Source organism: Sparus aurata, chromosome 2 (genome assembly GCF_900880675.1).
Source record: "Sparus aurata chromosome 2, fSpaAur1.1, whole genome shotgun sequence".
Classification (NCBI taxonomy): domain Eukaryota; kingdom Metazoa; phylum Chordata; class Actinopteri; order Spariformes; family Sparidae; genus Sparus; species Sparus aurata.
This window is the reverse complement of record NC_044188.1, coordinates 30,585,547-30,600,004: the sequence shown is the minus strand read 5'-3', so window position 1 is coordinate 30,600,004 and position 14,458 is coordinate 30,585,547. Positions and strand designations below refer to the sequence as shown.

Genomic DNA, 14,458 nt, shown 5'->3' with positions numbered 1-14,458 from the left:
AGCAATCTACCAGAAAACACTGTTGAAAACATGAGTTTATTTTCTAAATGGAGACAAAGCATTTTTTGTACTGATGTGGCAACGTTACATTCAAAATATTACTCCGCCAAGTCTGTAGCAATAGTGTATCCGTGACAACATAGTAACTGTCAGCGCTGGAGCAAAAAAAAAAGTATGGCGTGAAATTCAAACTTTCTGAGATGGAGAGACGGAGTTTCAGCGTCTGTCCGAGGAGGACAGCCACAGGACCAGGCTGCCTACTGGAGGCAGGAAGAAGTCTAGCGAGGAGCCTGGGATAAACATGCCTGAATTAGTTATCGGCAAACGGGCACGCCACGAGTGAGTGTCCCGCAAAATGATCAGGGTGAAACAAATGTACGCCACCGTGAGTGACAGCAGAGATGAGGAGTTATCTGTGAGTGCTGGTCGGCTGAATCGTTTCCTCCGCCGCAACAACTTCACCTGCAGAAAACAACTATTGCCCAGCAGGATGCCGGAGAATTCACCGTGAAGCTGGAGAAGTTTGTGACATTTTCATCCTGGATTTTTGTGAGGAAGGAATTTAACGCCTGTCCCAAATTGCCCCCTGGTCCTAAATAAACGCCTGGTCTGTTAAGTGATTGAAACAAATAAACGGCCCGACTATTATTTATTTTCCCTTCAGTGTGAGAGACACTGTTGTGACCGCGGTGAAAACGTTTTATAAAAAATATAAAAGAAAAAAAAATCAACGTCTTTGTTATAATTTTTGCGATAAAAATAAGCATCTTCTGTTTTTCTGTGCAGTATTGATTTAGCTCGGGAAATTCTGAGACTGCGATAAAACATTAACGTCAGCTCAGAGTTCATTATCTGGGACTAAAAATCATTTCTGTTGCTAGGTCGTTACTGAGGTTTGGATTATTTGCTGGAGTGGTAAACTACGTTCCATTACACATATGAGTCGACTGACGTGACTGATTTTGTTTCAGTTATTAGTCAGACCCCATGTGTTTCCATGGAAACGCGACGCACACTTGCAAAAACCTTTAAAATTTGAGAGAAAAGGTCCATCAACATGGATATATTTTGATTATAAATTTTATTTTTGTTGGTATTAATTGTATAAGTTGTATGATATTACCCTCTCGGGTAATATTGCTTAAATAAACAGTATTTAAAAGCAAAAGTGTTTCTATTCCATCCACTTTGAATCACACAAAACAGGTTCCCGGCCTTCGGAATATGGTAGCACTTACAGTAGCACATGAATGAGTAAAAATTAATTCATCAAGGGAGATTACAGCTCATAACTCCAATAACATCCCATAACTATCTTTTTAACATTCTAAAGAATACTGAACTCAAATTATTTGCAGACTTTGGTCCACCCGTTGGGAAGCTCACACTGACCTGTATTGCTTGTAAGGTTTTTTAACATTCACATTGTAGAAAAGTAGCTACACAGTGCATTTCTCATGTAATTGTGTTGCTGTTGTTCATACCCCTAACCCTAACCCTCCTAAACTTAACCTCTCCCCTTCTGCATGCCTAATCCCAACCTTCTCCTCTTTTTGGGCCTGACACCGAACACGCCTGAGCCAGGATTTTGCATTAGAATAATTAAAAGAACATTCAGCCGCTGGGCTTTCTAGTGTGCTTTTGAATTTGACAGGCCACTGTGAATGCAGGGTCGCTCCATGCGTCCCCCCCTCTCCACATCTGTTCTCCTCTCCTCTGTCATGGGTCATGCAAGCAAGTGGGCGGTGGGATGGGGACTAACTTGCGCCGGCCAGCGCCATGCCTCTGTCTCTCTACCCAAACTATGTTGTCGTTGGGCAACATAGGGAGAGACTCTGAGTAATTTATTACTTCACCTAACCCTAATCTTAACCTCCCCCTCCATGCACGCCTAAACCTAATGTCTGCTTTCACTTGCATCATTGGGTTTTACCGTGTTAGTGGTTGTCTCCCCCCCCCTCCTTTTTGCTCCATTTTTTGATAGGTCCTTCCCTGTTGGTTTACCCTAACCTTAACCATCTAACTCCTTGATACCTAAATTCTTAATTCCCACTGCCCTTCCGTGTGGTTTGGGGTTTGGTCTGCCATTCTGCTTGGACATGTTGGAGAATAACCCTTTCCCATCACTCCCTCCCCCCTCTCCTCCAACTTTTTCTTCTTTTCTCCTCTCATATGGTTCATGTTGGCGAGTGGGAAGTGAGATGGGGACTAACATGCGGCGGCCCACGCCTTGCCTCTGTCTCTCTACTCCAAACTATGTTGTCGTTGGTCAGCATAGGGAGAGGCTCTGAGTACTTTACCACTTCACCTAACCCTACCCTGAACCCTAATTTTGGCTCTAAACCCAACCTTATTTTAAGCCCTAACATATAATTGTTGTAATAGGTTCTTCATTAATAAATGTTATACATAAAAAATAATTTTAGTATAAATAACAATTCATATATGTCAATAGGAATAACAATTAATATATTAAAAACAATATATTTTGGTTAAAAACACATTGTGGTAAGAATAATTCATTTTATAAGGGGAATATAGGGTTAAAAATTTAGAAAAGAAAATACTACAAACCAAATTCGTAAACCAAACTTGAAAAAAAACATAGGCTAAAAAAGGGAGGAGCTCTAGGGGAGGCTCACTCTTCATCTGGACATCGAGGCATGCAGACCTCTCTGTATCACCAGCCATCCTAACACTTCTTTTTTCTGTGTCCATTGACCTGATGAAGACCCAGTGAGGGCCAAAACGTTGTTAGAGGACACACCTTCCTTTGTTGATTAGCCTTTTATATTTTTTTATTTTTCTATTTTTCTCTTAAAAAAGGGACACATTCATTTGAATTCATCATTTTATTAAAAAATAATTTCATTTTATTTACAAGAAAATTAAAAAAACAAATCAGACAGACAACGACTTAAATACACCCACCTCCATGGGTGACTTTAACAGAGACTGGACTTTGGTCTAGCGCAGAGGGCGATGCCGGCTGGCTCGCCTGCCGTTTCAAGAACGCGGGAGAGGGTGGATGGTGAGTGCGCCTACCGTTCCCTATGGGGGAGGGAATAAATTACGTTATCCTTAATCTCTCCACTCTTTTCCAGCCCACGCCTGACCAAGTTAAATTACTGCACATGGGCCTCTCATTCATTCCCATGCCTGCTTCGCTCGACAGGGAGGAACTGCGCCGAGATCTGTATTTATATCATCGTAGAATCAAATTGTTAGATTGTTTTGACAATTCTAATCAAAACATTATTCCCTTCACCCTCCCATGCACCTGGGAACCCACCTGGGAGCAGCTAGATGCCAGGGTTCAGAACCTCATCCGCTCCGACCTACTGGGCACCGACGCCTTCGTCCCTCCTCCAGCACCGGCCGATGGAGAACTGCGTAGATATAAACAAATTATCAGTACATTACAGTCTAACCACAATATTATCATCGAACCTGCTGACAAAGGCTCTAAGATCGTCATCATGGACGTACAGCAGTATGCCTTCGAGGCTAACAGACAATTAAACAACGCCAATTATTATAAACAGATCCCTACCAGCATACAGTCCCTCACGCTTACTCTCATTCGAGACATCGTTCAGGACCTCTACGCGCAGAAAGCCATCTCTGCAAAACAGCGCGACTTTCTATAAGGCCCGAACGATCCCCGTAATAGACTGTTTTATTTACTGCCCAAGATCCATAAAGATCCGGCGACTTGGACGGTCCCTAACGCAGTGCCACCCGGTAGACCCATCGTCTCAGACTGTAATAGCGCCACATACAATGTGTCGCGGTACATAAATTCCTTTCTCGGCCCTCTCTCCACCAAACACCCCAGCCCCCAGACGCCTGTCCCTTCACCCTGGATGTTGATAGCCTATACACCAATATAGACACAGACACAGGATTAAAAACAATCAAAACAATATTTGAGCGTTACCCGGACCGGACGCAGAAATCCTCAAACTTTTGGAGATCTGCTTAAAACGGAACGATTTTGTATTTGACGATAAATATTACCTTCAAACTCAGGGCACGGCTATGGGCCACAGGTACGCTCCATCCTATGCAAATCTGTTCATGTCGGAGTGGGAGAGAGGTGCGCTCATCAACTGCTCACTTAAACCAACCTTTTACTTCAGGTACCTAAATGACATCATCAGAGGATGGGAGCACGGGGAGAGCGTCTTTCTCCAATTTGTCGCCACTTTAAATAAATACCATTCCTCCATTAATGTCAAACATCTCAATCTCAAATAATTCGCTTTTACCGTATCTCCTCCTGCTCCACTGACCTGCACAAGTCAATCTCCATCCTTTACAGCAGCCTCCGACGCAGGGGTTACTCCAGACGCTTCCTCAGGTCCGTTAAGAGCACCACGCTGGCCGCTCTCACGTCCACCACAGCCGCTGGCCATCGCTCGGCCGAAGTGACCGGCCAACCGGGTCACGAGGTTAACACGTGCACTGATGGAGAATTATGCATCCCCCTCGTTACCACTTACGCTAAACAATATTTACAGTTTGAGGGTTACAGGTTGAGATCAAAAACAGATTCCATACTCACCTGAACAGCCATCACCGCCTCGGGGAGTACAGGATAATCTCGGCCTATAGAAAAAACAAAAACTTACACAATGCTCTACACAGTTCAGTAGACAGGTGGAAACAATAAGAGCAATTAAACACCGGGCAATTATAGACAGGAAGTTCCTACATAATCCGCATGGGGGAGCTGGAGCTGCAATAAGCACAAGAGTCACCCCTCAGACCAAAAACGTTGTTTATTGCATTGTATGTCACACCTGACAGCTTATCTACATAGGCGAAACTGGCAACACCCTTCTCCCTTTCCTCTATTTCACACTCGCCGTCCTGCCACACTTTCCTCTTATGATATCTTCCAAAACAACTAAAAAAATACAATAAATAACTTAGACAATAAATAATAATAAAAAAAAAAAAAGTCTTTTATTATTGTCAAACCGAAAGTGTTGTTCACTTGCAGCTTCTGCTGTATGTCAATGTGTAACATATCAAGATGACCTTACGTCGTGTTGTCATGCACTTTTGACCGTTTGAAAAATTAATTCATGTCATTATGTCCGTGCACACGGTCTGCTAAATAGACGTAGCTAATGTTAGCAGTAGCCGCTTGCTAAGTGCGCCCCGTCGCGTCTGCTGTCGAAGCCAAAGTGTTGATACCTCAGTGCTTAATGGCCAATATCCATGTGTCACATATCAATATCACCGTACATTGTGTTTTAATGTACTTTTTTATCGTGTTTACCAGTTAATTTGGGTCGTCATGGCCGCGCACGTGTTCGCTAAGATGAACTAGATGTAAACACGAAATTGTTTATATTGTAACTTCCAAATTTCCATCTATTCCATTTAGATGACAATCTTCGCTGAATCGTCCTCAGCAGCAGAGAAATGGCAAGTGTCCTCTGTAATTTCTTGATATTTGTGAGAGAAAGTGTGTTGAGACTTCATCATGTATTGTCTTAAGACGCCATAAAGTCAATGTCACAGTGCCCCATAGTGGAGACAGGACATTGTTTTCTTTCTATTTGTTTAACCATTGCTTTGTGGTATTCATCTGCAGGCAGACAAAGTCTGTGGGCTGTGTTTTAGGACATACTCTAATCTAAAACAACATCTCAGAGTGTCGCACACAGTCCCTAATAAACAAGAATTTGCACTTCTTATGAAGTACGGGAACGCCAGGTAATAACTTACATTCACCCACATGACAAAAGGGAACATTTTGTTAGTCCAAATTGTGCAGCCATTCATTCTGGATTCCCTACTCCAGGACCACCGAGCGCCTCAACTGCATTGTTTGTGATAAAAGGAACCTTGTCAGATTGGACAAGCACTTAATAGATGTGCATCTGATGCCTCCACAGGTAAGGGTAAATGCAACGTAATTCCTTTAAATGTGGTGTGAAATTGCAATAGAAATGATTTTGTGTCCAAATATGTCACTTTATATCAATAGGATAGAGAATTCAAGGTAAAGGAGGCCAAGCGCCGATGTATAATAAAAGAATTTGCAGCACTTAGGCGAACGCATCCTCAAACCCCAATGGTGTCCTCGCTGGACGTGCACAGCCAGTCCGATGAATGTAAATTTACACTGTGGTGAGTGAATTTGTTTGTGAAAGTTTCACTGTTACACACAGTACATGTGTCCCTGACCTGTCTGTTGTTTTTCATTGTAGGCGAAGCACCGGACAAAGATGAGGATGGCGGGTCAGATGAGGCGGAGGGAGAGGTGGTCCTCCACGAGGACTCCGAGGCTGGCGACGACACCATCGGGGTCCCTGTGCTGGCGTCTACGCCGCAACGAACAGTCGCCAGCCTCGGAGTCCCCGAACAGGCAGCCATCGCCTGTCCTTCTGGGGCCCCCTCGGCCGTCGCCCCCTCGGCCATCGCCCCACCTACTGGTGCCCCACCCACTGGTGTGGACACCGCCGCAGGTACTGGCCTCGCAACCAGCTCACCACAAGGTGCCACCGCTGCCTCCTCCAGTGGCATTGGATCAGTGTCCAGCTACGCCACTTCGACTTCTGTCCGTGATAAAAGCTGCCATTGCAGCTGTCAAAGGCTGGTGGAAAGGGTCAAGGCACTGGAAGAGACTGTTGGCCAGCTGCTCCAGCGACAAGAGGGCGCCAGCACCCCCAAAACCCCCAGGGGCGTGCCGGCGACCCTCACAACGTCTGCCCAGAAATACGAGCATGTCTCCAAGCTCGGAACATCATCTTAGTGGCACACATTAATGAACTGAACTGAACTGGGAGATGCATGGGACTGGGAGATGCATGTTAATGGCCAAACACACTGATGGCTGTTGGAATGTAGTACCAATCATATTTATTGAGCTAGTCATCAGATGTGTCACTTGTGAACTGTACTGTGATATTCATTAATTTGTGTGTTTGTATGTGTGTGTCTGACGTCTGATGCCACAGACCAAGAAATCGAGACCAGGATTACAAAATGGTTGCAGAAAGCACCCGATGGGAACAGTGGAGGAAGTGAGTAAATGAGAATGATGGACAATGAGAGAAGCTCTCATGCGTAATGCATTTTAGACTTTTGATCTGAACTCTCTTCACCTTTTGTAAGGTGCTACTGCTGGTGGAACACATGGAGACGTGATGTTCCTATGCATGGTGTGAAAGTCTATGCCAAGTTGTTTTGTCTAAAATGTTCAACGTTGGTTTTTAAACTGAAGATATGGCAGTGAATGTTAAATTCGTAATAATGTTCTGTAGACTCTTGACATGTTGTGTTTGCTGACAGATGATGTTGTAAGAATATGTCAAGGTATTATGCAACATTCCACTGCATTGTATGTTTTTGAACAGTCTATGCCAGTGGCTCTCAACTGATGGGTCAGGACCCAAGTGTATATGTGAATGGAAAAAAGTCAGACTTTTATTTTGAAGTCTATAATTTCTGATACTGTGCTTTTATTATGAAGGATGTGTGTTTACCATGAATGCAGCATGGCTGCAGTCATATACTGCCAACTATACAACTTTTCAGTGTTAAAATGTTGCCGCTTTTTGAATTGTGAAAAAAGTACTGAATGCTCTGATGCATATTGCATAACACTTTGCATTGATTATTTAATATTGGAAATGTATTTTGGCAATTAGCTGTGAAGATAAAGTTATTTGTATAATTGTACCACTGTTGTTTTTTAATCTGGGCCAGATGCAGCATGGATTAGGCTGACGTCTGGCCCAGCTCTAGTCCACATGGGGCACTTGCACTTGGCTGACATACTGCAAAGAATGGCGTCCCCCCCAGTGGCCCAGATCTGGTTTGCCAGAGTTGGCTCACACATGGGCCAGCTCTGGGCCAACTGAGGTACTTGCATTTGGGTGACATACCGCAAAGAATGACGGCCCCCCAGTGGCCCGGATCTGGTTTGCCAGAGCTGGCTCACACATGGGCCAGTTCTGGGCCAACTGCACACACAGTTGGTCCAGAACTGGCCCATGTGTAAGCCAGCTCTGGCAAACCATAAAAGTTAATTTTGTATACTTGAATCTTTCGAATTGGACTTTTTGTTTAATTAATTTTAAGTTTGTGGATAAAAACTGAAGAAACTGAATTTATTCCATAGTGCAATGTTGGTTGCAGTGTTGGGTGTAACACTAGTAATGTGATTACAGTAACGCGTTCCTTTGTAACTGGGGGCTGTCAATAATGGAACAGTGATTGGTTGGGGTTTGGCACGAGGTATCTTTCACCATCACCGATTGGTTAGTCGCCACCCGCAAGGGGAGATGGGATAACAATGGCAGCGTCAAACACGAGCAGAACATGCTGCGGCATGCGATTTGCCGCTGTGTAAAGCCACTTTTGATGGTTGGAGATACAAACATTATTTTGAATTTGTTGAACGTAAGTAAAATAACTTGACTGTAAGGTGCACACTTTGCCCGTGCTGGAAACTTCTCTCCACCGCTGCTTACACTACCTCAAACTTAACGAAGCACCTACAGAGACAGCACGCAAACACAAAGCTTGTTGCTAAGGAACCGTGGAGTAACATGAATGTAACGAGTAATGAACTAATTACTTTCTTCAGGGAGTAATCATGTAATGTAAGGCATTACTATTTTTGAGAGTAATGTGTAATGTGTAATAAATTACTTTTTTGAGTAACAAGCCCCAACACTGGTTGGTTGTCATAGTTGCACTTTTTATTTTATTTTTATTGTATTTTTTATTGCCAGAATAAGTGACTGAATAGTTTAATAGTACAGTTACTGAAGTGTTATGTTATGTTATGTTGAGTTGAAATTTTTCTTTGATTTGGGTAGCTTGTCATTAAGGGGTGATGGTGGGTCACAAAGCCAGACCAGTTGAGAACCACTGACCTAAATGATTAAAACCCAAGAAAGCCATAAGACCCAGTTGTTACTTTTCTTGACATATACCCACTTTTCACAGAAGGGCTGACCTGCATAACCTCAACACTGGTTGAAGTATGTATGATAAATAAACTGCAGAGAAGACAAACAGTGGAAAAACAGTGAAACACAATAGTGGTTGTAAGGTCGAGATTTAGATCACTTTATTTTATTGTCCATTGTGCATGTCTTTCATTAATGAGCAAATAAGTCTTAACTGCAATTCCAGAAAACAGACACTGAATTACACAAAGTTCATAATTGTATTGAATAACACAGGAATCAGCGACCAGCTGAGTATGGACTCCACGTCACTCTTCAAGCTGTGAAAAAAAGAAAAGAAAATTCACAGTGATAGTTGTTTGTGGTTGAAATATTTTAGGTTAAGTAATATGGTTTGAGGTTAATTAATATATATTATAGGAACATAAAAGGGGTGTAACAATACATGTATTTGTATTGAACCGTTTCAGTACAGGACGTTCGGCCCGGTACAGGGCTGTGCACAGGGGAGCTCCCGGAAATGAAGTTTGCGTATGTTTATTTTCTGCCTTAGTTACACGTGCAGCCCGTTTACATCATGGCTAAAGCTAGCAAGAAAACAGAGTTTAAAGACCCTCCCTTATCGCTAAAGTCTCCTGCTTGGGAACACTGCAGCTTCCTCGTTAAATATTGCAATGGAGAAAGACATGTTTCTGGTGTGACAGTTTAACTGGTGTTTTATGTTAACTGGTGAGGGTCCCAGATGTGCTGGAGGTGTGGTTTGAGAATCCCGTCTCGAGAGGGGTCCTCGGCCATGTTAACTAACCAGGAAAAACATTCTGATCACCCTGCTCATCGATCCAACTGATGTATATGTATATTCATTTTGATGTGGCTTGAACACTACTATTCCACCCGGAGATGCTGGGGACTGCGACCTGCAAACCACTGTTAGACGAGCGCTACAGAACACACAGTGACAGTGTAGGTGACTGTGTCGATGCCAGTCCAAAAAATCTTCCAAAAGTGCATATTGTCGTCCTTATATCTTCGTAATGAAAGCCTGTAGTCACAAACTCATGGGTGCAGTCAATGTGGACAAGTTTATCTTTCTGGCAAAAAATATGAAGGTTGAGTGATGGCTACATGCTGTTAGTGCTGCACTTTACTTGTGGAAAAGTTTAGTTAAAAGCCTTTTACAAGCTGTGAGGAATATATTTTTATAACATTTCATATATTTTTTGTTTGAGAATATTGTATTCTTAGAAAGCTTATTTTATATATATTTTGTTTATTTTAGAACAATTTCATTAGTATTCTATGTTTTTAATTTTATTTTCATATTTTGTATAATGTTACAATAAATTGTTGGTTTACAGAAGTTCTGAATACACAAGAAAAAAATTTATGTTTTGCATTTTGTTCCAATACTGTAACGAAACTGAACCAAATGGTGATCTCAAAACCGAGGTACGTATCGAACCATGATTTTTGTTTATCATTACACCCCTATTATAGTGTGTGTGTGTGTGTATGTGTATACACACACACACACACACACACACACACACACTTGCCTCTGTATATTATTACAGATTGTTACCTGCAACACAAGGGTAGGTGTATTCTGTCTCAGCCTGGTCACCTAGCAGAAGAGAAATGGAAGAGGTAAAAAACAAATAAGAGTGAACTTCCTCCCAATGCTCAACAGTCTAACTCATTAAAAACATACAATATTCAAATTTACTAATATGATACTCTGTTGATACTCCGTTTAAACAGATGGTCTTTGGTTGTGGGAAGGTAATCAGTCAATGTTAAGATCTAAGGGAAGGACCGAAATGCAATCTTGTAGTTCTTTGGGTATTCTCTGATGATGGTCTAAATTTGTACTGCTTTCTAAACATCTACATAATAAATTCCTACTGTCTTTTGTCTCAAGGAGGTAATCGAACTGTAAATAATGACCTGGCTGTGGAGGAGGAAGTCTTGGCCCCAATATTCGTTATCTGGATATCTGATGGCTACAACTGAAACCTTAAAACATTGGCCATTGCCCTCAAAGGCTAAACTGTCATCAGACGATAGCCAATTGGTTCAGGGATTGCTATTCTGACAAATGCTCAAATGCTGTTTGATGATTACTCAGAGTATTAGAGAGGACTGTAGTAGAGTATCTGATTTACTTGTCTGGTAGTAGTCATAGATCTTAACCACAGCTGGCTTCATGTTCTGCACTGGGTGCTCCTGTACAATCTCAAGGAGGTGGTTGATATGTATGTCCTTTGATAGCTGTTGGAAGAAAAACAGACATTGCAATCAGTAACATATGTGTAGAACATCATTAATTGTTACCCACTGTGAATTGCTCTCACCCTCTGTAAGTAAACAAGAATGTGATCTTCCTTTTGTTCAACACGATCCACCAGCAGGGCACCTTTGAGCTGTGAGGAGGTGATATTTAGCTGTGTCATCCCGTTGTCATGACATCAACAATAATAATGCAAATTTACAATTTAACTAACTTCAAAATAGCTTACCCTCTTCAAAGACTTTGGGTCTGGGACAAATCCTGAGAGCATTTTGATATCCAGGATCACCATGTTAGTAGTGCTCTCCTTTCCACTATATCTGTAATTCAAGCATAAAAATGTGTTGTTACTGAGTTACTTTTAATCAATTTCTTCATAGATCTACTAGTTGCATGCATAGAAACCTTTAAATAGGGCTTTATCTACAGTAAGCATATGCTTGAGCAAAGTATAAACTACTAAGTTATAGACATTTGCCACACGTTCATTTGCAGAGGATTGTTCAGTGTTTTAATATACTTCTATCATTGCTATAATGTAGATCCAGTTGTTGATGATTACTTACAGGGACTTAAGCTTCAGAGTAAGTTTGGGTCTCTGGCGGGTGCAGTCAGCCTCTGGTTTAACCTCCACACTGAGGGTATCGACATCAGTAGGAGTTGGAATGTTGTAGTGGAGAGAAATCTAGGAAAGAGGTGCACAAGGAAGGTTTAATACTCATTAACGTGGACAAATGCACTTTAAGTAACACCTATTTGCCCTGGCAATCAAGCCATGTACTATTGCTATCTGCAGGTATTTACCATAGCATTGAGCATAGTGTTTCACTTTATGCTGATGACATTTCTTTTTCTTTTCCCTAACCTTCACAAACATCTGGACATGTTAAAAGGGAATTCCTGTGTTTTTAAATACGTGCCCTGTGTTTACATACTTTGGTGTGTAAATCATTGTTACCAAATGTTTTAAAAATGACCTAGTAAATCACCTCAGCTGGCAGTTGAAATATGGCTATTGGTTGCAATTCCCGCTGTCATAGTTAAGTTCACTTTAATTGCTTGTTTTTGCCAATGACAGGCGGAGGTTGTCATTCTGAAAACATTACAGAAAAAAATAGTTTGGAGATAGAGCTTTTTGTTCAATGATGAGATCTGTTTTGTAACCAGAGGTGAGTTGCTGCAGGAAGACTGTGGTGTAAATGTGAGTCAGAGCTGGAGAAAGGAGTTTGGAGTATATCTCAAAGACTGCCATCAAGAAGTCATACAAAGTCATGGCTGATTGATTTTGATGATCTGGATGAGGCAACAATTGTTACAGCTCACCTCAAAAGATTTTAAAAAGACTTACGTGATGTGTGGCCTTGTTACAAAGATCGTTTTATTTGACATTAGGTCTATCTCTGTAGAAATTCTTTCTTGAGGTGAATTACCAAAATAAATCCTAAACTTTTGGTGAGTATCATTTACACACCAAAACGTGAAGGAAGATTTTCAGTGCTGGCACCTGCTGCCTTTCTTCTTCGGTGGAATAATTAACGCACTGAAGACATGTATTTCTTAAATTGTTGTACTTAGCGTCAGATCACATAATCTTCTTAACATAATACCTTTTAATAACTCAAATAGGCAGATTTCACCCCTAATTTGGAAAAGAAACAGCCTACGAATAAAAGCATACTACAATGACCCATTATAATAGAGGTATGGCAAAAAAATCATATTTAACAGTGGTGTATTGTTGCGTTTGTGGTAATATATGTACTGCATATATAGGAAAAATAGGTAGAGCTGCAGTGATGACTGACCTGCACTGAAGCACATGCAGTGCCCTTCACCTCCAGGCTGTGCTTTCCTGTCACATCCTTCAGCACCACCTCCTGGTAGAGCAGTTTGTTGTCTTGATTAACATCAAACATCAGCTGGCCACTGGGAGACTGGACTGTCACTGTGCTTGAGCCCTCCGGACTGAACACCAGAGTTGCGTAGAGAGCAAGAGCCTGAAGAGCCACCACTGTGTCCTGTCACAAAAACATATACAAAAATGACTTAGCTTCATTAATTTCAGGTTCAGAAATCTAATGACAGCCATCGCTGCCTTTAAGTTATGACAATGACAATTAAATGCCCAGATCCTTAATATTTGCAATTTGTGGTAAAAAGTGTGTTTTGAAAGGTTCTAAGCAGCCGTGTAGGACCAGTACCTTTCAAAATACAATATCTCCTCTTTTAATGCCTTATATTACAATTGACAAGACCTACCCAGCTTGTAAGGTGTGTGGATCCCAACTTAAATACGGCAACACAACTAATTTGAGAAACCACCTTGCGTGATACCACCCAGAGTTGGGAGAGAAGCAGCAACCTGTTGCAGACGCCAGCCAGAGAACAACCGAACAGGCGGTGATACAGCTTCATTCGAACTCTGAGAGAGCAAAGCAGATTACCAAATCCATTGCAAGTTTGATCACATTGGATTTAAGACTGTATTCAGTTATGGAGAACGTGGGTTTTTGGACAATGGTGTTCACTCTAGAGCCAAGATACAAAATACCATCTCGGCGTTACTTCACTGACACAGCCATACCAATGCTGTACAGTGAAACTAAAACAGAAGTTTTGGATACTTTGATGAGAGCGGGTAGGTAAGTAGCCATGTTTTAGTAGAGCTGATACATAGGTCCATAATGTGCTGAAATGCAATCTGCATTGATTATTTCATTGAAAGCTTTTATTATTTTTTATATAGGCTACAGTATCCTCCTGAGACCCAGGCCAATGACTTATGTCCTCTATACTGTACATTTTGTTAACATGCATCACCTTTTACTCTTTCGAGCTACTCAATTAATCCCTGCTGTATTGTAAAGAGGACATCCAGGGCTTTCCAGTGATGTGTAATGTGATAGGCTGGGATGCTGGGAACTTCCCCTTCCTTTTCATCCAAAATGGCCTGCATACCATCAAGCACATTTTATGGAAAGAGGAGAGGTCAGTCAAATATCATTTATCTCTTGTTTCGTCACTATGATAATCATATATTTTCTTGTTTATTAACATGTCAGGAATGATATATTTAGTTCTGAAAGCAGTTCAATTATTTGTGTTTTGAAATAATAGTCCTTTCATAAATGTCAGTTGTAGTGGAAACCAAAGCCATCTTCATGTACTTAATTACGCAAAATTTTTGTAGGAGACAGAACTGAAGCAGAGAGAATTCTTTAAAGATAGT

The 14,458-nt window shown here is 41.6% G+C and overlaps 2 protein-coding genes across 3 annotated transcripts in view; one reads left to right on the top strand and one right to left on the bottom strand.

Annotated features, from left to right (window-relative positions):
- Nucleotides 1-5,479: 5,479 nt before the first annotated feature.
- LOC115567906 (uncharacterized) lies at nt 5,480-7,904 on the top strand. Of its 2 annotated transcripts, none has more exons than XM_030394844.1 (4): nt 5,480-5,730; nt 5,819-5,912; nt 6,063-6,147; nt 6,228-7,904. In XM_030394844.1, the coding sequence occupies exons 1-4, from the start codon at nt 5,711-5,713 to the stop codon at nt 6,770-6,772; spliced, it is 744 nt and encodes a 247-aa protein (XP_030250704.1). In that variant the 5' UTR covers nt 5,480-5,710; the 3' UTR covers nt 6,773-7,904. The 2 variants fall into 2 exon arrangements, with proteins under 2 accessions (XP_030250704.1, XP_030250713.1); XM_030394853.1 differs by having other exon boundaries at nt 6,005-6,147.
- A 1,171-nt stretch (nt 7,905-9,075) lies between these two features.
- Nucleotides 9,076-14,458, bottom strand: part of LOC115568978 (alpha-2-macroglobulin) — a 35,191-nt gene continuing 29,808 nt past the window's right edge. The window contains exons 30-36 of the mRNA XM_030396784.1: nt 13,035-13,247; nt 11,796-11,914; nt 11,459-11,549; nt 11,294-11,362; nt 11,105-11,210; nt 10,522-10,563; nt 9,076-9,259 (exon numbers count right to left, since the gene is read on the bottom strand). Coding sequence (XP_030252644.1) covers nt 9,255-9,259; nt 10,522-10,563; nt 11,105-11,210; nt 11,294-11,362; nt 11,459-11,549; nt 11,796-11,914; nt 13,035-13,247 — 645 coding nt within the window. The 3' untranslated portion in view covers nt 9,076-9,254. The remainder of the gene's footprint in view (nt 9,260-10,521; nt 10,564-11,104; nt 11,211-11,293; nt 11,363-11,458; nt 11,550-11,795; nt 11,915-13,034; nt 13,248-14,458) is intronic.